The sequence below is a fragment of the Pantherophis guttatus genome, chromosome 7 (genome assembly GCF_059756535.1).
Source record: "Pantherophis guttatus breed Tessera chromosome 7, ASM5975653v1, whole genome shotgun sequence".
NCBI classification, from domain to species: Eukaryota; Metazoa; Chordata; class Lepidosauria; order Squamata; family Colubridae; genus Pantherophis; species Pantherophis guttatus.
The window spans coordinates 8,738,438-8,762,324 of NC_142069.1; the positions used below are offsets into that span (position 1 = coordinate 8,738,438).

Genomic DNA, 23,887 nt, shown 5'->3' on the forward strand with positions numbered 1-23,887 from the left:
CATTTTTTACAACCTCTTCGCCAAAGAGGTTGTAGAAAAAATGGTTTTAAAAGTTAAAAAAAAAAAAAGGCCACGCCCACCCAGTCACATTACCTCTCCAAGCCACGCCCATAGAACCGGTAGTAACAAATTTTAGATTTCACCACTGGTAAGGAAGTAATATCCAGCCCAGCCTCAAAACTTAAAATTTCCTTGCAACAATGGCTCTGCTATAAATACATATTTTATGCGTTCGTGAAAGATGGCTTTATTAACATATCACGCAGAATAATAGAAGTGTTTGTGCAAATAAACCCGGATCATGGCTCAAAAGACAAGAGCTATTCTTTTCCCAGCCTGGCACAACTTTTAGATTTTTCAACTAACCGTGTTACACCCACGTGGTTTGTGCAAAGTCGGACTAAACTAGAGGGGAAAAAAAACTTGCACAATGCAATTTTTTGGGGGGAGATGGAGCCTTCTATAAATTAGCAGGTGGGTGAAAAAAAAGAAAACGGAAAGCGGTTATATTTAGTTCCGTGTGTGTGTGTGTGTTTGCATGTGTGCACATCAGAGGTGGGTTTCAGCAGGTTCTGACCAGTTCTGGCGAACCGGTAGCGGAAATTTTGAGTAGTTTGGAGAACCGGTAGTAAAAATTCTGACTGGCCCACCCCCATTTATTTTCTGCCTCCCAATTCCCAGCTGATCGGAAGGAAATGGGGATTTTGCAGTATCCTTCCCCTGGAGTGGGGTGGGAATGGAGATTTTACAGTATCCTTCCCCTGCCATGCCCACCAAGCCACGCCTACCAAGCCACGCCCACAGAACCGGTTAGTAAAAAAATTTGAAACCCACTACTGGTGCACGTAATGAATGATCATGCCTCAGAGATTTTCTGCGAAAAGAAAATGCACAGAATCTAGAATATTTGTTCTTTTCATTGAAAAGGTGAGCTGAACCGAGATTGTTCTGCTGGGACAGATATGCTCTTTACCTTTGCTCTTTTTCCCCCCCCCCCCGATTGAAAATGTACGATTTGTTTTTTTTAATTTATTTTGCTTCAAGCCTTAGTCTTGAGTCGTGGTTTGCCTGGAGGAATCCTTGCAGTGTTCTTGGCACTATTTTGTGAAGTGGTTTGCTGTTGCCTCCTACTTCTTCTGGGGGTGGTGGGAGTGGGAGAGGGAGTCACACAGATGGTTTTGTGGACTATAATCCATGGCTTCCTGATTTAGCACTTAGCAATAGCACTTAGACTTATATACTGCTTCACAGTGTTTTTACAGCCCTCCCTAAGTGGTTTACAGAGTGTTCTACCCCAGCTCCGGATTCCTGAGGATATTGAAACACACCAACAGTCCTTATCAAATTTATTAAGTAGCAAGAATAAACCAAAGTCTGGCAAAGGTTGGCAACCAGCCCAGAAAACAAGATACAATAAGATTTTTCCAAAAATGCTCTGATGATAATTACAAGTTGTTTCCAGCAAGAAACTTACTAACGGCGTGCGACTTAAATAGGCTAAAGGAGTGGCCAATTATCTTCAAGCCTTACTCTCGAGGAGACCTCCTCCTCCTCCTGAGTAGCCACTCCTGCCTTTTGGCAGCCCTGCGTGCTCGAGCATTGAGGAGAGGCTCCTCCACTTCACTCTCTCCACTTGAAGGAGCCTCTGGAGGTTCTGAAGGTCCTGGTTGAGTCTCTGCCTCTGGCACCACATCCTCTTCAGCCTCCTCGCTGTCCGACGTGAGCGCTGGCTGCTGGCGCGACACCACACCAGCCTCCTCGTTGTTGGGATCAGCCACGATCCGCGCAGGCTGCTGGCGGGCCACAACACAGAGTCAGCCTATTGCCCCCAAGAATCTGGGTCCCCATTTTACCGACCTGGGAAGGGCGGAAGGCTGAGTCAACCTTGACCGGTCAGGATCGAACTCCAGACTGTGGGCAGAGTTTGCCTGCAATACTGCATTGTAATCAGCGCGTCACCAGCAGTTCTCAACTTACGATAGGTTGTTTAATCCGTTGTTACCATTCAGAGTCACAACGGACCCTCACAAAAGCTATTTACGTAACATGTTTTTGAGGTAACGGCTACTGGCCTGCATTTATGTCTGTCTGCAGCATCCTGCATCATTTTTGCCAAAAAAACAAGGTTCACTTCCAGTTTTAGGCAAAAACGCCATATAGGAAAAAAGGGCTTTGCTGAACTATTGCAATATTTACGTAAACGACCACCACAAAATAAAGATTGTAAAATTGGTTCCGTCAAGTGAGGATCTGTTTTGCAACCATCGCAACCTACGACCGTAAGGGGGTGGACTCCATTATGGTCGTAAATTGAGAACTACCTTTATAGTCCAACGCTTCCACCACTAGAGCAAACCGGCTGTGAGTACATGTTGTTTGATGTTTTCTTGGCAAGGTTTTTCAGAAGTGGCTTGCCATTGCCTTCTTCCTAGGGCTGAGAAAGAATGGCTGGCCCAAGGTCTCCCAGCTAGCTTTGTGCCTAACTGGTAGTTCCTTGGTTGTTTATGCAGATTCTCAGTCATCCCAAATTAAGGTTCCCCCAAAAGTGCTTTTTCAAAAGCCTATCAAACTTTCTTGGGTTTTTCCTTGAAGATGTTTCGCTTCTCATCCAAGAAGCTTCTTCGGTTCTGACTAGTTTCCTGCTTCCTATCCCAAAATGGCTCTTAGTTCAATATCACCTCATCTTATATTTATGCATAGAAGTTCTGAAACTCTTACATAGCCAGTGATGCTCTGTTACTATGGTACTCTTGCTGATCTAACTGCGTTTTTCCCCTGCTTTCCTAAGCACCAAGAATCAGGTAAGATGCAACCAGAATAGGGAGGTGCGATTATGATCCAGAGAAATTCACCAAATCCTGTCGTTTATCCAAATTCACTTAAGGGTTTTTTTTCCCCTCTCCTACCTGTATCTTCCAATCAATGCATGCGTTTCATGCATCCAACATTTCATCGGATCTTCAAACCTTTTGATTTGACCTTGGAAGTTATGGGTTGTTGTTTCTCAACGGAGTAACTCAAATTGCCAGATTATTGAGTGGGAATGTACTCCTTGGCTTGGTGCCTGGACTCTCACCTGTCAAAATGATGACCAACATCCAGTACGTCTTTTAAGTCTAGCTCGTAACCAGGGGTGAAATGTTCCTGGTTCGGACCGGATCGCCCGATCTAGTAGTGATGGAGGCGGGTGGTTCGGAGAACCGGTAGCAAAAATCCCTGCCCCCCCCCCATGCCCAGCTGAGCCATGCAATCATCAGAGGCTTTTTTTTTTAGTTTTTAAAAGCATTTTTTCTACAACCTCTTCGGCCAAAAAATGCTTTTAAAAGTAAAAAAAAAGCCTCTGATGATTGCGCTGCTCAGCTGGGATCGTCAAAGGTTTATAAAAGCAGTTTTTCTACAACCTCTTCAGAGGTTGTAGAAAAAATGCTTTTAAAAGCCTCTGACGATCCAAGCTGAGTTGCCTGATCGGCAGAGGCTTTTTTTCTTTTAAATGCCTTTGACGATCCAAGCTGAGTTGCCTGATCAGCAGAGGCTTTTAAAAGAAAAAAAGCCTCTGCCAATCAGGCAACTCAGCTGGGATCATCAGAGCCTTTTGAAAGCATTTTTTACAACCTTTTCCCCGAAGAGGCGACCCACTGCTCACACAGACCTATACTAGGGATTTGAACCGCTAAACTATCTGATCGACAAGTTCAGCATCTTAGCCACTGAGCCACCACGTGAAGTTGATGGCTGGGGTTGGATATTCCAGAGATATTTTTTTTAAATTTTGGGTGAAAAGAACGCAGAAGGGCGAGTTTATTCTTCTATCGTCTACGCCAGGAGTCTCCAACCTTGGCAACTTTTAAGTCTTGTGGACTTCAACTCCCAGAATTCCTCAGCTTTGCTGGGGAGCAGAATTCCTCAGCCATACTTTGCTGGCTGATGAATTCTGGGAGTTGAAGTCCACAAGTCTTAAAGTTGCCAGGGTTGGAGACCCTTGATCCAAGCCAAGCTGAAAAATTCACCCGGGAACTGACCGCGTCTTTCCTTCTTAACCCGTTTTAACAAACGTGACCTCACTGAACCGAATGGTGAAGGATTGCCTTGCGTGTTTGTTTGTTCCGGAAACGCTTTCGATCCCGCATCTTTTAGTTGAGGGGCTGCCACAGAGAGGAGGGGGTCAAGCTGTTTTCCAAAGCACCTGAAGGCCAGACAAGGAATAATGGATGGAAACTGACCAAGGAGAGATTAAAACTAAAAACGAGGAGGAACTTTCTGACAGTGAGAACCATCAACCCATGGAACAGAAGTTGCCTTCGGAAGTTGTGGGAGCTTCATCACTGGAGGCTTTCAAGAAGAGATTAGACTGCCATTTGTCAGAAATGGTGTAGGGTCTCCTGCTTGGGCGGGGGGTTGGACTAGGTCGAGATGGCACGGTGGGCCCAGTAGGCCCGTTTTTCTCCCTCTCCAAGCTCCAGAGGCTTACTTGGAGCCTGGGGAGGGCGAAAACAGCCTTCCCCATCCCCCCAGAGGCCGGAAATGGCCCGTTTGCTGACTTCCGGTGGGACTGGAAGGCCCATTCTTCGCTCTCCCCAGCCTCCAGAGCCTTTCTAGGAGCCTGGGGAGGGCGAAAATGCCCTCCCCCCCGAGGCCCTCCAGAGGCCGGAAATAGCCTTCCAGTGGGCCCGGAAGGCCCGAAAATCAGTTGAGCTAGGGCAACACTCAGCTGCCCACCGATATGGCTTTGTGTGCTACATGTGGCACGCGTGCCATAGGTTCGCCATCACGGACCTATAAGGTCCCTTCCAACTGTTAATCTGTTAAATTTCCCATGGCTGGCTCTGCTTTGAAACGTGCCCAGCCTTACCTCTCGGACCAGCCTTTTCTTCCACAAGGCCCATTTAGTGCCTTTTTCCCAGGACCACGTCTCTCCTTCTGATCTTACGCAACTACCCAGGGCATTCCCTCCTCCTCCTTCTCCTCCTCCCTCTGCCCAGATGCAAAATCCCTCTCCAGCTTCTTTCCCAGGATTAGGCCGGGCCCTTCCGTGGGAAGATCTGCTTGATCTGCCACCCCGATTCACCCACTCCAGATCGTTTTCACCTGGCCAGGTGGCTCAGTGGCTAAGACCCTGGTTTGAATCCCTAGTATAGGTCCCCTGAGTGAGCAGGGGGTTGGACTAGATGACCTCCAAGTTCCTTTCCAACTCTGTTACTGAGCGTTTGGCTCAGCTGCGCCTGGCTAAGGCTCCTGCGCATTTTCAAAGGAGCGCAAACCAAGCGTTTGGATCTTTTAACTCCGCAGAATCTTGCACAGGAGGATAAAGGCACCATGAGAGGCTCCCTTCCCTTCTCCCGGCCGTGGCCAGCCCCAGCTAGGCGCTGCGTTTTTGCCCCCCAAAACCTTCCCGGCTGGCCGCTGCACCTTTTTTCTTTTCTTTTCTTTTTTTTTTTATAAAATCCTTTTGCAAAACCTCCCAGGCTGGGCCCTGCGCCTTTTTTCTTTTTATAAAATCCTTTTGCAAAATACTCCAGGGCTGGGCGCTGCGTTTTTATCATCATCATTTATTATTTGCAAACCTTTTGCAAAACCCTTTCCAGCTGGACTCTGCGCCTTTTTTCCTTTTCTTCTTTTTTTGCAAATCTTTTTGCAAAACCTTCCCGGCTGGGAGCTGGGCCGTTGTTTTTTTTTTTTTTTTTTGCAAAACCTGAGCGCTGCGCCTTTTTTCTTTTCTTTATCAAAATCCTTTTGCAAAACCTCCCAGGCTGGGCGCTGCGCCTTTTTTCTTTATAAAATCCTTTTGCAAAACCTTTCCTGGCTGCGCCTTCTTTTTTTTTTGCAAAAACCTTCCTGGCTTGGGCGCTGCTCCTTCCCCACCCCCCTTTTTTTTAAAAAAAAATCCTTTTGCAAAATCCTCCCGGGCTGGGCGCTGCGTTTTTATTATCATCATCATCATCATTATTATTATTTTTGCAAACCTTTTGCAAAACCCTTTCCAGCTGGGCTCTGCGCCTTTTTTCCCCTTGCAAATCTTTTTGCAAAACCTCCCCAATCCCGCCGCGGTGGACAACCTCTCGCGCCAGTCCCAGCCTCCCTCCTCCTCCCTCCTCCTCCTCCTCCTCTTCCCTCCTCTGCCTTGCCCGCCCCCACTTTTTTTTTTCCACCCCCCCCATCCAGGTCGTCCAATGGAAAGCCGAAAACCTCGATAGTTGCTTGCAAAAAAAAAAAAAAAAAAAAATAGAGAGAGAGAGAGAGAGAGAGAGAGAGCCGCGCCCTCGCCCGCTCGGCGCTCGGCAGCGGCAGCAAAGAGCAAAGCAGCGAGATCCCGGCTCCGTCCATTTCAATCCCGGAGGAGCGGAGAGGAGAGGAGAGAAGCCGCCGGGCGAGCTGCAGAGAGGCGAGTGCGCGCGCGCGCGAGGCCCGGGAATTTGGGAGGGGGGGGCGCGAGGAGGGTGGGTGGGGGGGTGTCTCTCTAAGGGATCGAGTGGCTTCGGATAAAGGGGGAATAAAAGGGAACGAACCGAGCGACCCAGCCGTCTTTGGCTCTCCGCTTGGCTGCTTTTCTTTTTTTTTTACCGCGCTTCCTCTTGGTGGGGCTCCCCCGTGGAAAGCCCAGCCGGCTTCCCTGCGGGAACTTAATGCAAACTCGTGCAAAACTGGGGGGCCTTTGCTCCCCGCCAGGCGCCCAGCTCTCTTTCTCTCTCTCCCTCCCCCCTCATCCTCCCCGGTCCAGGATTTATTTATTTATTGATTTATTTATTGAATTTCTATACCGCCCTTCTCCCGAAGGACTCAGGGCGGTGAACAGATTAAGATTTCATATATATATATATATATATTTATATATTTATATATCTATATCTATCTATCTATCTATCTATCTATCTATCTATCTATCTATCTATCTATCTATCTATCTATATGTCTTTCGTAGCTTTCGTAGGCTTTTAAGTGCATATTCTTTCTAGCTAGGTTTTACCTACGTAAACTAAGATGTTCTACAGCCCTGGTTCTGTGAAATCTCATTCACAAGTTTCTGGGCTTTTTATTTCTAGCTGACAAACAGCAACTCCGTTTGTCAGCTAGAAATAAAAGCAACACAGAGTTGCTGTTTGTCAGCTAGAAATAAAAAAACCAGAAACTTGTGAATGAGATTTCACAGAACCAGGGCTGTAGAACATCTTAGCTTACGTAGGTAAAACCTGGCTAGAAAGAATATGCATATATATATATATATATATATATATATATATATATATATATATATTTATTTATTTATTTATTTATTTATTTATTTATTTATTTATTTTTGTTCTTTTATTCGTAGGTTTATATGTATAATACTTTTCTAGTCAGGGTTTTTCCTACGTAACTCAAAATTTTGTGTTATCTGTTGTGTGTGTGTGTGTGTATATATATATATATATATATATATATATATATATATATGCATATTCTTTCTAGCCAGGTTTTATCTACGTAAACTAAGTTGTTCTACAGATAAAACCTGGCTAGAAAGAATATGCACATAAAAGCCTACGAAAAAGGAAAAAAGACATATATATATATATATATATATATATATATATATATATATATATATATATAAACAGTAAATAATAAATAATAAATTGAGTCAACTTGGTGTATCTGCTAAGACATTGGCATAGAATTTAGATGTTTATGCTAGCCCTGCTTGTTGAAACAGAAAGGTCTTCAGGGCACGTCGGAAAGTGGGAAGATCTGGGATTATTTGTATTCCAGGGGGTATTTTGTTCCAAAGAGTAGGAGCCCCCACAGAGAAGGCTCTCTCCCTTGGAACTACTAGACGACATTGTTTTAATGATGGTACTATGAGTAGGCCTACTCTGTGAGAGCGTATTGGTTGGTGGAAGGTTATCGGTTGTGGCAGGTGGTTTCGTAAGTACTCAGGTCCTAAGCCATGGAGCACTTTAAAGGTAAGAACCAACACCTTGAAGCGCACTCGGAAGGCCACCGGAAGCCAGTGCAGCTCGCGTAGAAGAGGTGTTACATGTGAGCGCCATGTTGCTCCCATAATTATTCGCGCGGCCACATTCTGGACCAGTTGGAGCTTCCGGGTGCACTTCAAGGGGAGCCCCATGTAGACAGCATTGCAGTAGTCAAGTCGGGAAATGACGAGGGCTTGAGTGACTGTGCGTAATGAGTCCCATTTAGGGTGCATCTGCAACACACCTTCCTTTCCATCACCACCACCACCACCCCAGGATCTAGTGGAGGCTTTTTTAATTTTTATTTATTTATTTATTTTATTTTTCATATTTGTATACCGCCCTACTCACGAAGGACTCAGGGCGGTGAACAGCCATAAATAAATACAAAGACATATAAAAGTTAAAAACTATTAAAAAAACAGATTAAATAATTTAGGTTTAAAGATTAAAACATCCAAATTTATCTAAAAGAGATCTAAAACCCGATTTAAAAGCCAATTTAAAAGCCAATTTAAAAGGGAGAGTTAGGCCAGACCAGCCTGTTGGAATAGAAATGTTTTCAGGGCACGGCGGAAGATGCATAAGTCTTGGATCCTTCGTAACTCCAGGGGGAGCCTGTTCCAGATGGCAGGTGCCGCCACAGAGAAGGCTCTCCCCCTGGGGGCCGCCAGTCGACATTGTTTGGCCGACGGCACCCCGAGGAGCCCCTCTCTATGGGAGCGAACTGGTCGGTGAGAGGCTATTGGTGGCAGGAGGCGGTCTCGTAAGTACCCTGGTCCTGAGCCATGGAGCGCTCTAAAGATAGTAACCAAAACCTTGAACCTTTAAATTAAATTAAATTAAATGATTAATTACATTTTTAAAGGCCGGATATAAAGGTGTGGAGGGGGTCCGACCCAGTTAGGGCTACTTTTCACCCCCCAAAATGTCTTTTGACAGCAGCTGAGCACAATAAACCGTGTTGGCCTCTTGCCTTCCAGACTTTCTTGTGTTCCATCACGTTAAGAAGAGATTTTGGCAAGCTTTTGGTCTGAAATGTTAACGGGGTTGGACTAGAAGACCTCGGAGGTCCCAATTCTTGGTTATTCTGAAAGTCCCCGGCTTACAACCGTTCGTTTAGTCATGTTTGAGGCGAACGGTGAAACAGGGCCATTTCTCACGCTTACTACAACCGTTGCAGCGTCCTCATTGGGCCGCAGCGATCCGAATTAGGGCGCTGCCGGGCATCTGGACCTCTATTTACGACAGCTGTGGTGTCCCCCGGGGATCAGGTAAAAATCGCTTTTTGCCACCTTTTGACAATGGATTTGCTTAACAACCGTGTGACTAGCTGAACAACAGCAGCGATTCGCTTAAGCGTGGCAAGAAAAGGCCGTAACATGGGGCAAAACTCACTTAACAGCCGTCTTGTTTACCAATGGAAATGTTGGACTGGATTGCGGTCGTAAATCGAGGACTACCTATATTCTCTTAAATGTTGCCTGTGTCCTTTTTTTGCCACCTAATGATGCCCCAACCACTTCTACCCGCAGGCCCTTTTGTGACCCATCATCATTGGGTCCGCCGACTTCTGTCCCAAGACCTAGTAAAAGCTTTCGTAAACCCTGAATGTGTGGCTGTCATCCTTCAGCGTCTGTCCCGGGACCTAGAGTGGACCTTAACTCCATGCCTCACAAGTTTTCACCTGGTGTCTTCTTCTCTTGATGGGTCCAGCCTGCATCGGTGGTGGGAACCCAAGATAATCTGGCCCGGGATTTAGAGATGAGACCTTTAAAGCCGCTTTATAAAAAAACAAATTTTACCATGGTGGAAAAGTGGGAGGGAGAGCCAAAGGCGATTGAAATATTGATTTGCTATAAAATAAAGGTAAAGGTTCCCCTCGCACATATGTGGTAGTCGTTCCCGACTCTAGGGGGTAGTGCTCATCTCCAAAGCCGAAGAGCCAGCGCTGTCCGAAGACGTCTCCGTGGTCATCGGCATGACTAAACGCCAAAGGCGCACGGAACGTTGTTCCCTTCCCACCAAAGGTGGTCCCTATTTTTCTACTTGCATTTTTTACGTGCTTTCGAACTGCTAGGTTGGCAGAAGCTGGGACAAGTAACAGGAGCTCACCCCGTTACGCGGCACTAGGGATTCGAACTGCTGAACTGCTGACCTTTCGATCGACAAGCTCAGCGTCTTAGCCACCGAGCCACTGCGTAACTATATAATATATGATATGCTAGTGTTAAATTTATGTTTACCTTTAGCTTGAAATAGATCTGTACTAGACTCCCTTTATTTCTTTTGTCGGTAAAACATAAATTTAACACAAAAATAGTTTTGTCGCGAAAGCCACGGCCTGCGAAAGGCCCCCTGGATTGAGGCTTCGAAAGGCGAAAACCGAAGCAGTATTGCTCCGTCCCATAATTGGGTAGACCGGTCCCACCGGAGAAACAAACACTTAATTGATATGCTAGATTGCATAATTTAAAAAAAAAAATATCAAGTCCATCCTGTGTCCTCCCTCAACATAAACAGTGAAGACAGCAGATGCAGATGGAAAAGGCTCAAACTGAAAGGAGTGCGGGATGTGGGTGTGAGTGGGTGTCTCTCTTCTCTCTTATGGTGGCTGTTGTCACTGCTGCCATCTGCTGTCACCAGAGGCATGGACTGCACAGTTGTGTAGGGGCTCTCCGTCCAGTTATTGGCCAGCTCCGCACAGGAAGGAAAAACCATCTTAACGGCAGATGTGCGAATACTTCATCCTGTCGTTTCCTTGTTTTCTTCGTTCCGCTCTTCATGCTTAAACCCCAGAAATGTTTTCGTGCTCAAAACCTTGGGCAGAAGGTTTTATTTTGCTCGCTGCTGCCCGAATGTGCTGCGTTTACCCAGTGTGCTAACTCCTACAGGTGGTCCTCAATTTACAACAGTTCATTTAGTGACTCTTCAAAGTTACGATGCCACTGACCGTTTTTCAGCCATTGCAGCTTCCCATTGTCACATCATCAAAATTCAGACACTCGGCCACTGGCATGTACTTATGACGGTTGCAGTGTCCTGGGGGGGGGCTCATGTGATCCCGTTTTGCGACCTTCTGACAAGCAAAGTCAATGAGGAATCCAGATTCACTTAACAACCGTGTTACGAACTGAACTGATGCAATGATTCACTTGATTCAACAATGGTGGCGAGAAAAAGTTGTAAAGTAGGGCAAACTTGCTTAACGAATGTTTCACTTAGCAACATAAATTTTGGGCTCAATTGTGATCGTAAATCAAGGACAACTGGTAATTAAACAGCAGTTTTCTGACTGCACCCAACTACCTGGGTTTGCAAAAGGCAGGTAGTCCTCGACTTACGGCCACAATTGAGCCCAAAATTTCCATTGCTAAGCGAGACAATTGTTAAGTGAGTTTTGTCCCATTTTATGACTTTTCTTGTTCTTAAGTGAATCACTGCATTTCTTCAGACATAGTCGCTAAGTGAATCTGGCTTCCCCGTTGACTTTACTTGTGAGAAGGTTGCAAAAGGGGAATCACGTAACCCCAGGACACTGCCACCGTCATAAATACATGCCAGTTGCTAAGGGTCTGGATTTTGATCGTGGGGATGTTGCAGTGATTGTAAGTGTGAAAAATGGTAATGCCACTTATTTTTTTTAGTTCCGTTGTAACTTTAAACAGTCACTAAATGAATGGTTATAAGTCGAGGATTACCTGTAGTATAAAAACAGCCTTGGCCACACTTCTCAGTGATTTTTGGTAGGGGGATTTGTTGGGTGTGTGTATGTGTATCCTTGTGTTCTTTGGTCTCTTAGAAATTTTCAATGTAGATTCAATTATGGTATGTTTTGGGATCAGCCACAGTGGTGGCAAATGGGGCACACTATGCTGCAGTGTTAGAATAGAATAGAATAACCGAGTTGGAAGGGACCTTGGAGGTCTTCTAGTCTAACCCCCTGCCCAGACAGGAAACCCCACACTTTAGACCTCTGTCTTGTGAGTGATCAGTCATCATTCCTGTTTTACATCTGCATGAAACCCCTGGGTTAGGTCCTCCCCATCAGTTTCGGGTTCAGTAACATGAATATGTGGACAACGCCCAATTGTCCAGCTCAGGTTGCATGGTGAAGATTTCAGCCTGCTGACCCAGAATTTGTGGTCAGCTTTGGTCTGGCTGTAGAAAAGGAGATTTTAGCAGAGTTCTGACCAGGCTGTGGCTGTGGTTGTTTTGTAGTTGTGTCCCTCTTAGTTGAGAGGTTAGAAAGTTGTCAGCTGGAAAGTTGACAGTACAGGTTCCAGACTCGAGCACTGCACGATGGAGTGAGCTCCTGTTCCTACCTCAGCTCCTGCCCACCAAGCAGTTCGAAAGCATGCAAATGCGAGTAGATAAATGGGTACCACTTCAGTGGGAAGGCAACAGTGTTCCATGCGCCTCGGCGTATAGTCGTGCTGGCCACATGACCATGGAAAGTGTCTTCAGACAACACTGGCTCCCTCGACTAGGAAATGGAGATGAGCACCGCCCCTCAAAGTCTGACACCACTGGAAAGCAGCAATCTTTATTTTTGACCCTTGGTTCAGGGTTGAGGAACGATGGCCCTTTTATGACTTGTGGACTTCAACTCCCAGAATTCCTGAGCCAGGGTGGGGAACCTGGGCCTTTTGTGACTCGTGGACTTCAACTCCCAGAATTCCTGAGCCAGGGGTGGAGAACCTGGGCCTTTTGTGACTCGTGGACTTCAACTCCCAGAATTCCTGAGCCAGGGGTGGAGAACCTGGGCCTTTTATGACTTGTGGACTTCAACTCCCAGAATTCCTGAGCCAGGGTGGGGAACCTGGGCCTTTTGTGACTCGTGGACTTCAACTCCCAGAATTCCTGAGCCAGGGGTGGAGAACCTGGGCCTTTTGTGACTCGTGGACTTCAACTCCCAGAATTCCTGAGCCAGGGGTAGAGAACCTGGGCCTTTTATGACTTGTGGACTTCAACTCCCAGAATTCCTGAGCCAGGGTGGGGAATCTGGGCCTTTTGTGACTTGTGGACTTCAACTCCCAGAATTCCTGAGTCAGAGGTGGGGAACCTGGGCCTTTTATGACTTGTGGACTTCAACTCCCAGAATTCCTGAGCCAGGGGTGGGGAACCTGGGCCTTTTGTGACTTGTGGACTTCAACTCCCAGAATTCCTGAGCCAGGGTGGGGAACCTGGGCCTTTTATGACTTGTGGACTTCAACTCCCAGAATTCCTGAGCCAGGGTGGGGAACCTGGGCCTTTTATGACTTGTGGACTTCAACTCCCAGAATTCCTGAGCCAGGGTGGGGAACCTGGGCCTTTTATGACTTGTGGACTTCAACTCCCAGAATTCCTGAGCCAGGGGTGGAGAACCTGGGCCTTTTATGACTTGTGGACTTCAACTCCCAGAATTCCTGAGTCAGGGGTGGGGAACCTGGGCCTTTTGTGACTTGTGGACTTCAACTCCCAGAATTCCTGAGCCAGGGTGGGGAACCTGGGCCTTTTATGACGTGGACTTCAACTCCCAGAATTCCTGGGCCAGCATGGCTGGTTCAGGAATTCTGGGAGTTGAAGTCCACAAGTCATAAAAGGGCCATTGTTCCCCATTTCTGCCTTAGTTGGGGACATTTTCACTGCTCGTCTTGCATGTAGTTGCAGGCCTCCTTCAAAACATGTGCAGCTGTGGCCAGCGGAACATTACACAGCTGATCCTGGCCACCAGCTACACCTTTTTCTCAATTCAGAAGCTCTTCCTTCATCGGGCCTGCTTGTTTGAGAGACTGCCCATCTCCATTTGTTCTGCCCATCTGGAGTCAACATGGAGAATATTGTTGAAAGTCTTCCAAAGAGGAAATAGCTTTTCTGGGACATTAGCTAAAAGTCTTCTTGAGCTGAACACAACTTTTGGTTTACTTCCTGAATGCTTCCATGTGTTTTTCTTGGAAAGAGACAGAAAGGGGCGTGCTATTGTTTTCTTTTTCGTTTCCCAATTTAGCCTGAATCTCTGGTTCTTTTTTGGAGGTCTTCTATTCAAACACCGACCAGAATTTAGCTTCTAAGCCCTGTTAATGTTAGGAAAATGCTGTTGAGATTAGATTAGGCTTGGATATGACTAACCTAGTTATAATCCTGGTTTACTCAAGGTTGGGTTTGGTCACATCACCAATCTGATTCAGCCTGACATACGTCACAGTTACTTTTCTGAGGAGACATCAATATGAATTAAAAACTCATTGAAAAACTTATTTATTTATTTATTTATTTATTTATTTATTTATTTATTATTATAAAATTTTTATACCGCTCTTCTGCCGAAGGACTCAGGGCGGTGTACAGCCAAGATAAAAAACCAACAATATAAAAGTTTAAAACAATTTTAAATTATTAAATAGTTTGGCCAATAATCTAAAATAAAATAACCCATTAAAATAATATTTTAGGCCAGCCCTGCTTGATGGAATAATAATGTTTTAAGGGCGCGGCGAAAGGTACGAAGGTCGGGAATCCGACGAATCTCCGGGGGCAGCTCGTTTCAGAGGGCAGGTGCCCCCACAGAGAAGGCTCTCCCCCTGAGGGTCGCCAGTCGACACTGTCTAACCGACGGCACCCTGAGGAGACCCTCTCTGTGGGAGCGTACTGGTCGGTGGGAGGCTATCGGAGGCAGAAGGTGGTCTCGTAAGTACCCAGTACCAACACCTTGAATCGCACCCGGAAGACCACCGGGAGCCAGTGCAGCTCGCGCAGGAACGGTGTTACATGGGAGCATCGAGTCGCCTCCATAATCACCTGTGTGGCCGCATTCTGGACCAGCTGGAGCCTCCAGGTGCTCTTCAAGAGGAGTAGAGCCCCATGTAATTCATGGTCAAATTACCGATAGAAAAAAAGCATTTGCAGTTCAGGCTTGAACTGTGGGGTCCCTGCTGATCTCTGAGTTTGATTGTTTTCTTGCAGACGTTTCATTACCCAACTAGGTAACATCATCAAATTGTAAAAGCAAAAGTAGTTTAACGAAGGCCTGACTTTCCTCTATAGCAGGGGTCAGCAACCTGTGGCTCTGGAGCCGCATGTGGCTCTTTCAGCCCTCTGCTATAGCTCCCTGTCACTCAAAATATGCATCACAACCGCCAATGTGTGACACCCGCCAGCATGCTATTTATTGAGCTTTGTAAGCCAACTATGGATAAATCCAAGAAAAGAAAAGTTTCAGAAGAAAACAGAACATTTAATTCAACTCCATATGCTAGTTTTGTGGCTGCTCAAGAAATAGTCAGGCACAGGAAGGGTTTTGTGGCTCCCGGTGTTTTCTTTTCTGTGGGAAACGGGTCCAAATGGCTCTTTGAGTGTTTAAGATTGCAGGCTCCTGCTCTATAGGCATTAGAGCCAGTGTTTTTATTGGGATTTTATTATGCAGCGCCTTGGTTCTGTAACTGATAATTTTAATTGTATTTTGCTTTATTTATGGGGAATGAACACATATAGACACCACACGTTTGTCAGTTGCCTAGAGTTACGTGTTAAAGATGCACATTGCTGTACATTTTCAAATTAAATAAATATTTGGATTGGAGACCACTTGGAATGGACAGTGTTACAGGTTAGTCTGCTAGACAGGCACTTTTCTAATCCCAATATTTTATCCCAATCAATTATTTTGTCTGATTATTCTTTTTCTTCTGACAAAAAGGGAAAGAATAGAATAGAATAGAATAGAATAGAATAGAATAGAATAGAATAGAATAGAATAGAATAGAATAACGGAGTTGGATGGGACCCTGGAGGTCTTCTAGTCCAACCCCCTACTTAGGCAGGAAACACTTCAGACAAATGGTTGTCCAACATCTTCTTAAAAACTTCCAGTGTTGGAGCATTCACAACTTCTGGAGGCAAGTTGTTCCACTGATTAATTGTTCAATTTGATCTAAGGGCTTGGTAATATATCTCCATTCTTTGTTGACACTTTGCTGCTCTGGACTCTACAGCTAATTTGAGACTGATCGGTTTGATACTAGACTTGGTTGTTGTTTTTTTTGCAATTCTTCCCATGTTGTATTTATTATGGGTATTTTTCATTTGATCTTCCCTAGGCCTACAGAAGATGACGGAATACAAGCTTGTCGTAGTTGGGGCTGGTGGCGTAGGCAAGAGTGCCTTGACAATTCAGCTCATCCAGAACCATTTTGTAGACGAATACGATCCTACAATAGAGGTAAATAAGATCCTATCAAGAATGGTGTGGTGTCTTGTTTGGAAACCGCTTCTGCACTTTGTGCTGTCTGCTTGGAAACCACTCCTGGACTTTGTGCTCGAGGTGGAGAAAAAAATGAAACTTTGATTTTGGGTTTTGCTGATTAGATAGGTTTGCGGTAATAGAAACGACTAGCATATTGTACGGGTAGCCCTAGACTTCCAACAGTTCATTTAGTGACTGCTCATAGTTACAACAGCACTGAAAAAAGTGACTTAGAATCATGTTTCATACGTAATGACTATTACAGCATCCCCGTAGTCACATGATCAAAATTCAGATGCTTGGCAATTGACTCATATTTATGACGGATGCAGTGATCCAGGGTCTCAATTTTTGCAACTTTCTGACAAGCAATGTCAGTGGGGAAGCCAGATTCACTTAACAATTTGTATAACTAACTTAACAACTGTAGTGATTCACTTAACAACTGTGGCGTGAAATGTCGGGGCAAAACTCACTGAACAAATGTCTCGCTTACCAACAGAAAGTTTGGGCTCAGTTGCAGCCATAAGTGGAGAACTACAGTATCATGCCAAAGTAAAAAGCTGAGGTTGTACGCTATTGGCTTATTCTGCTGCACTAAAAAAAAAGGGCAGAAGTCTTTTTTTTCCTTTTCCCTTTTCCCATACATTTTTCCTTCCTCCTTTTTTCCTTCCCTACTTTCCCATTCTTTTCATTTTTGAGGGTGGAGGTTCGTTCTCCGAGCTTATGGGCTGGTTTCTGAATTTTTCGTTACCAGGCGAGGTAACATCTTCAGCAGCATTTCTGAATTCCAAAATGTCAGTGTCGGTGTTCTCCTGTTTATAAATGCTTTGTGCGGTCAGTAGGTCTTGTACGGGTGTCAGCAACCTGCGGCTCCAGAGCTGCATGCGGCTCTTTGGGCCCTCTGCTGTGGCTCCCTGTCGGGTGATCCCACCACTGTCTGGCCTCGCCCTCCCCTCTCAGTCACTCCTCGCCTGGCCTGAGAAGGTAAGGGCGAGGGCGGGGGATGGAGAAGCGGCCAGGGCAGAGACAGAGAGATACAGAGAGAGTGGGAGAGAGAGAGACATAAAGAGATACAGAGAGAGAGGGAGAGAGAGGGGGGAGGGAGGGGGAGAGAGAAAGATGTCAAAAGGGTTTTGTGGTTCCTGGTGTTTTTTTTTAACAACCGGTTCTCTGCCCTAATGACTGGCTGGGTAGGCGTGGCTGGGGGGTCATGTGACTGGTGGAAATGAGTGACATTGAGTTGGCCACACCCACCCAGGTTTTGTGGCTCCCGGTGTTTTCTTTTCTGTGGGAAACGGGTCCAAATGGCTCTTTGAGTGTTTCAGGTTGCAGACCCCTGTGTACGTCAGTAGGTCAGTAAGTCTTGTGATGGTGAGGTGACCTCCCTATTACAGGACCTACTGACCACATGAAGCCCTTCTAAGCAGAAGAATACGGACACTGACATCCCCTAAATTCTGAAGATGTTAGCCTGGCAACAACATCTTTTCTGCATCCAATTTTGGTCGCCACGATGTAAAAAAGATGTTGAGACTCTAGAAAGAGTGCAGAGAAGAGCAACAAAGATGATGAGGGGACTGGAGGCTAAAACATATGAAGAACGGTTGCAGGAACTGGGTATGTCTAATTTAATGAAAAGAAGGATTAGGGGAGACATGATAGCAGTGTTCCAATATCTCAGGGGCTGCCACAAAGAAGAGGGAGCCAAACTATTCTCCGAAGCATCTGAAGGCAGGAGAAGAAGCAATGGGTGGAAACTAATCAAGGAGAAAAGCAACTCCTTAGTTCTAAGGAGAAATTTCCTGACACTTAGAACAATTAATCAGTGAAACAACTTGCCTCCAGAAGTTGTGGGTGCCTCCATCACTGGAAGTTTTTAAGAAGAGATTGGACAACCATTTGTCTGAAGTGGTGTAGGGTTTCCTGCCTAAGCAGGGGGTTGGACTAGAAGACCTCCAAGGTCCCTTCCGACTCTGTTATTTTCTGAACTCTGACTCTGTTACTTTATTCTAACTTTCGGAAATGAACCCACATGCTGAGAGAACCAACTTCCACCCTTATCTTCCACCCAAGCTAAAGATACTCGCCACTCTCGCATTTTCATTTTTCTTTGTATTTTCTTTTATTTATTTATTTTTATTTTGATTTATATGCCTCCCTTCTCCAGAGACTCAGGGCGGCTTACAAGGTGTTAAACAATAGCCATCATACTTTCGTATATTTTATACAAAGTCAGCTTATTGCCCCCACAAACCGGGTCCTCATTTTACCTACCTTAGAAAGGATGGAAGGCTGAGTCGACCTTGAGCCTGGTGAGAATTGAACTCGCAGTAATTGCAGGCAGCTGGAAGCTAAATACTACCTTTAACAGTAGCATTAGTCTGCATTAGTCTGCTGCGCCACTCAGGCTCTTTTATATTTTGGTAAACAAATTTTTTAAAAAATCAAATGATAAAGAATCATGTGGTAGTACTAGATCTAGAAATGGAAATGGATAATCTTATTTTTCAAGCATGGAGACATACAAATGTCAAAGTTGTGCTGGAACGTTGCATGGACTTCATTGACGAAAGTCAAATCAGTAATCCAGGTAGTCCTCGGCTTACGACCACAATTGAGCCCAGAAATTTCTATTGTTAACTGAGCTATTTGTTAAGTGAGTTTTACCCCCATTACCTGTCTTGCCTCAGTTGTTAAGTGAGTATCTGCAGTTGATAAGTTAGTAACTCGGTTGTTAAGTGAATCTGGCTTCCTCATTGACTTTGCTGGTCAGAAGCTTGCAAAAGGGGATCACACAACCTTGGGACACTGTAACTAACAAATAGGAGTCAGTTGTCATGTGTCTGAATTTTGATCACATGACTATGGGGAGTCCGCAAAAGTTGTAAGCGCGAAAAGCGGTCCTAAGTCTCTTTTTTCAGTGCCGTTATAACTTTGAATGGTCACTAAATGAAGTAAGTTGAGGACTACCTGTACCATTTAAGTGGTTATCAGACTGTTTTGATCAGTGATTTGGATAGTCTATAGCAGGGGTCTCCAACCTTGGTAACTTTAAGACTTGTGGACTTCAACTCCCAGAATTCCTCAGCCAGCTATAGCTCATACTTTCTAGCTCAGTCCCTCTTGCTACTAACTTAACAACTTCCAGTGATTCACTTAACAACTGTGGCAAGAAAGGTGGTAAAATGGTGCAAAATTCACTTACCCGTATTTTTTCAGAGTCTAAGATGCACCGTACTATAAGATGCTCCTACTTTTTTTGGTGAGGAAAAAAAGAAAAAGAAATCTGCCTCTCCCTCCCAGCAATTTTGCCTCGCTACAGCAAACAGCCTGTTTTACTTTCATTTTTGTTTTCAGCATAGCTTGATTAGCACAAGAAAAAAAAAATCTGCTCCCAGCAATTTACCTCCCTGCAGCAAGCAGCAGAGGCCCGTGCAGCAATAGACAATGGCAATCCCTGCAGCTTGAAACAGCTGAGAGTCGGGGACAATCAACTTGTGCTAATTAGGCTGTGCTGAAGTTGAAATGGGCTGTTTCTGCTTGCTGCTTGCTGCAAGGAGGTAAATTGCTGGGAGGCAGAGGCCAAAGAGTGGGGACCAGTGGGTGGGAGGGGCTACATTCGCTGTATAAGACGCAACCAAATTTTCATCCCCTTTTAGGAGGGAAAAAGGTGCGTCTTATACTCCGAAAAATACGGTAGCTACCGGTCTCACTGAACAGCAGAAATTTTGAGCTCAATTATAGTGGTAAGTCAAGGTATTCCTGTAATTCAGGCTAGCTCTTTAGTGAACCTTAATTGCTAGTTTGGTATAGAGCAGCTGAGAATGTGGAGGTTGCACAGTTGCATAATATGCTCTCATAATTTACAACAAGCCACGAACCTATTCCACATTTTAAGAACACAGAGGAGTCATTGTGATATTGTAAAACCTCTGAGTTCATCAGCTGATTCTGTGAGGAATTCCACTTAAATTCCAAGTTTATTCCACAGTCTTGTCTATGTTTATCTTGTGACAAAATCCCTCCCCCCCCCCAGGGCTGTTGGGCTATCTAATATTAGAAATGTTTTGATCTTTCAAGGAGCATTGAGCTGGAAGTTGGTACAATGCCATCTCGATCATTTGAACATCACATAATGCTCGACAAGGCCTTTCACTTTCGTAACATGGCGAAATAGGTGGCAAACAAGTCTAATAGGAGCCTGGTTTAGCTCAGCAGACTAAAAGCATAGTGATTAACACCAGCTGTCTGCAATTACTGTAAGTTTGAATCTCACCAGGCTCAAGGTTGACTCAGCCTTCCATCCTTTCTAAGGTAGGTAAAATTAGGACCCAGTTTGTGGGGGCAATAAGCTGACTTTGTATAAATATACAAAAGTATGAAGGCTATTGCTTAACGCATTGTAAGCCGCCCTGAGTCTCCGGAGAAGGGCGGCATATAAATCAAATTTTTTAAAAAATAAAATAAAATAAACAGACAAATCAATCATCTTCTTCTTTTAAGGTGGTGTCTGGGCAACTGAACGGAGCTAGCAGAGTGTTTAAATGGCCGGATGCCTTTCCTGTCGTCAATGCAGAGTTTTGTTCAGCAGATATATTCTCATTGTGCCCAGAGAGAGAAATATCTGCCTCTACCTAGCATCGAACTCACAGCCACCTGATTGTGAGGCAAGAGTTCCGCCTCTAGGCACCATTCCAATAAACAGACAAATCAATAAATGTATTACCGTGTTTCCCTAAAAATAAGACCAGGTCTTATATTAATTTTTGCTCCAAAAGATGCATTAGGGCTTATTTTCTGGTTAGGTCTTATTTTTGGAGAAATACGGCACTAAATGCTTCCATCTGGTTGACAGTCTTAACGGGGGCTTATTTTGGGGGTAGGTCTTACATTACGAGCATCCTGAAAAATCACGCTAGGACTTATTTTCCGGTTGGGTCTTATTTTGGGGGGAAAACAGGGTAGCTTAGCAATAGCACTTAGACTTATACACCGCTTCACAGTGCTTTCCAGCCCTCTCTAAGCAGTTTACAGGGTCAGCCTATTGCCCCCCCCCCAACAATCTGGGTCCTCATTTTACCAACCTCGGAAGGATGGAAGGCTGAGGCAACCTTAAACTGGTCAGGATCGAACTGCTGGCAGTGGGCAGAATTAGCCTGCAGTACCGCATTCTAACCACTGCGCCACTATGGTTCTTAATAACCCCTCTGCTAACTTTCTATCTCCTTAAAAATGCTGCTCTCTCCCAGTCTGGTGAACTGGTCTGACTTTAAAGTTAATCTGGGCGGGAACTTTGCTCTGTCCTGCCGTGCCCTCTTTATGTTTTTCGATAAAACCACGGCGCAAAGTAAACGTTGATATTGCTCTGAACTCGGTGCCCTGCTTGCATCATCAGGGGAAAAAAATGCAGAGTTTGCTCCTTTAACTGGATTTTGAGTGAGTAACTTTGCAGTGATGTGCCTTATTACAAAGTCTGGAGTAAGCATGCAGATGTGCTAATTCTCCAGATGGGCTAATTTTAGGACCCAGGATTCTTAGTGATGGCCTTGCTTGCTGGGGAATTCTGGGAATTCCATACATTTGGCGGATTGATTGATTCCTTCCTTCCTTCCTCCCTCCCTCCCTCTCTCCCTCCTTTCTTCCTTCCTTTCCTTCCTCGCTTCTTCCTTCCTTCTTCTCTCCCTCCCTTCCTTTCTTCCTCCCTTCCTTCTTTTCATCCTTTCTTTCTTTTTCTCTTTCTCTTTCCTTCCATCTTCCCTCCCTCCGTCCTTCCTTTCCTCCCTCACTCCTTCCTTCCTTCCTTCTTTTCATCCTTTGTTCATTCTTTCTTTCCTTCCTCCCTTCTTTTCCTCCTTCCTCCCTCCCTCCCTCTTTCCTTCCTCCCTTCCTTCTTTTCATCCTTTGTTCATTCTTTCTTTCCTTCCTCCCTCCCTCCTCCCTCCCTTCCTTCTTTTCATCCTCCCTCCCTTCTTTCCTTCCTTCCTTCCTTCCTTCCTTCCTTCCTTCCTTCCTTCCTTCCTCCCTCCCTCCCTCCCTCCCTCCCTCCCTCCTTCCTTCTTCCCTCCCTCCCTCTGTCCTTCCCTTCCCACCATTTGTGACCTTCGTCAATGGGGAAGTTGGGTTGGCTTAACAACCACATTATTCATTGACAATTGCAGCGATTCGCTTAGTAACTAGAGCAAAAAAAGGGTTGTATAAGTGGACATGACTTAACAACCGCTTTGCTTCGCAACAAAATTCTGGTTCCAATTGTAACTGTAAGTCAAGGGCAACCTGTAATACACACCTTCCCCCAGGGTGGATAAAAATCAATGATTTTTTTAAAAAAATCAAAAAAATCAGATTTTTTTGATTTAAATCGGATTTTTTTATTTAAATTGGATTTTTTTGATTTTTATTGAATTTATTTTAATAAAAAACTTTTGGGGTAAAAATCTATCGTAAGATAGTTTTCTATTTAAGATACATAAATAATTTAGTTGATTCAGCATGAAATGGAGCTTAGTTATGTAGCAGGAGGCTGTATATTCTGCAACACTGGGACTATCGGTGAATCAACAGCGGGTCAAAGGAGTAGCAGAGATGACAGTTGCTCTTTAAAAATTATGATTTAAATCCGAGTTGATTTAAATCAAGCCTTTTTACTAGTGATTTAAATCGTGATTTAAATCAACTCGATTTAAATCAAATCCACCCTGCCTTCCCCAGCTATATCTTTGCAGCGGATGCTTCTTCGACGCAGAGCAAAGCCCAGCCTGTATTTATTTATTTGTCTTTCCGCATCTTTTTATTTCTCCGTTATTCAATCATCCTTGCAAGAACGCTTGGTCTGTCTGCACCGCTGCCGTTTTCTTCTTGGTCTTGGCCTGCGAACGTCACTCCGTTTTTAGGACTAGAACTGCCGAGCGTGGAATTTTCTAAATGAAGGCGGTGAGGTCAGTCAGGCCCCCGGGGAAACACACACAAGAATTCTCGTAGGTGTGTCACGAGGAAGAAGATTCGGCAGGATTGTTGCGGTCTTGTTTGCATTTTATGTAATTCCCTGCTCTGTCCCCAGTTATGTAAGCGAAATGCTTTCAGGGGGAAGAAAGACCCACAAAACACACACACACACAAACACACAAACACACACACACACACACACACACACCCGCTTCTTGCAGCTTGGGAGGCAACAGCGGGAAAATCAATGATCAGAGCGGCCAGGATTTGAAATTCAAATATAGATTTAAGCAAATTAACTGCCTGGAGGAACTGGACTCACGAGGCTCAAACGGACCTCGGTGCAAAGAAAATTAAATTAGATCTTTTTTTCAGCCTCTTGTCTGTAGAGATTCTCAGTCATCCAGGTCATGGTTGTCCCAAAAGTGTTTTTTTTTTTTTTTTTTCAAAAGGCAACTGGACTTTCTGTTTTTTTTGTCTTTTTGAAGACGTTTCGCTTCTCATCCAAGAAGCTTCTTCAGCTCTGACTGGATTGTTTTTCATCCTCGTGCCCAAGGAGGTACAAAACAGCAACTGCAGAATTGGATTCCTCTGCAAAGTTTTTTTTTTTTTCTGTAATTTGATTTATATGCCGCCCTTCTCCGGGAACTCAGGGCGGCTTACAGTGCGTTAAGCAATAGCCTTCATACTTTTGTATATTTATACAAAGTCAGCTTATTGCCCCCACAAACTGCGTCCTCATTTCACCTACCTTAGAAAGGATGGA

General features: G+C 44.9%; 1 protein-coding gene across 3 annotated transcripts in view; it reads left to right on the plus strand.

Annotated features, from left to right (window-relative positions):
• Positions 1-6,123: 6,123 nt before the first annotated feature.
• The window catches only part of KRAS (KRas proto-oncogene, GTPase), a 38,995-nt gene continuing 21,231 nt past the window's right edge, over positions 6,124-23,887 (plus strand). For 2 of the 3 annotated variants that reach the window (XM_060687528.2, XM_060687589.2), the window contains exons 1-2: positions 6,229-6,379; positions 16,031-16,152. In XM_060687528.2, coding sequence (XP_060543511.1) covers positions 16,042-16,152 — 111 coding nt within the window. In that variant the 5' untranslated portion in view covers positions 6,229-6,379; positions 16,031-16,041. Of the gene's footprint in view, positions 6,380-16,030; positions 16,153-23,887 lie in introns of all 3 variants that reach the window. The other variant, XM_060687554.2, reaches the window with a different exon arrangement.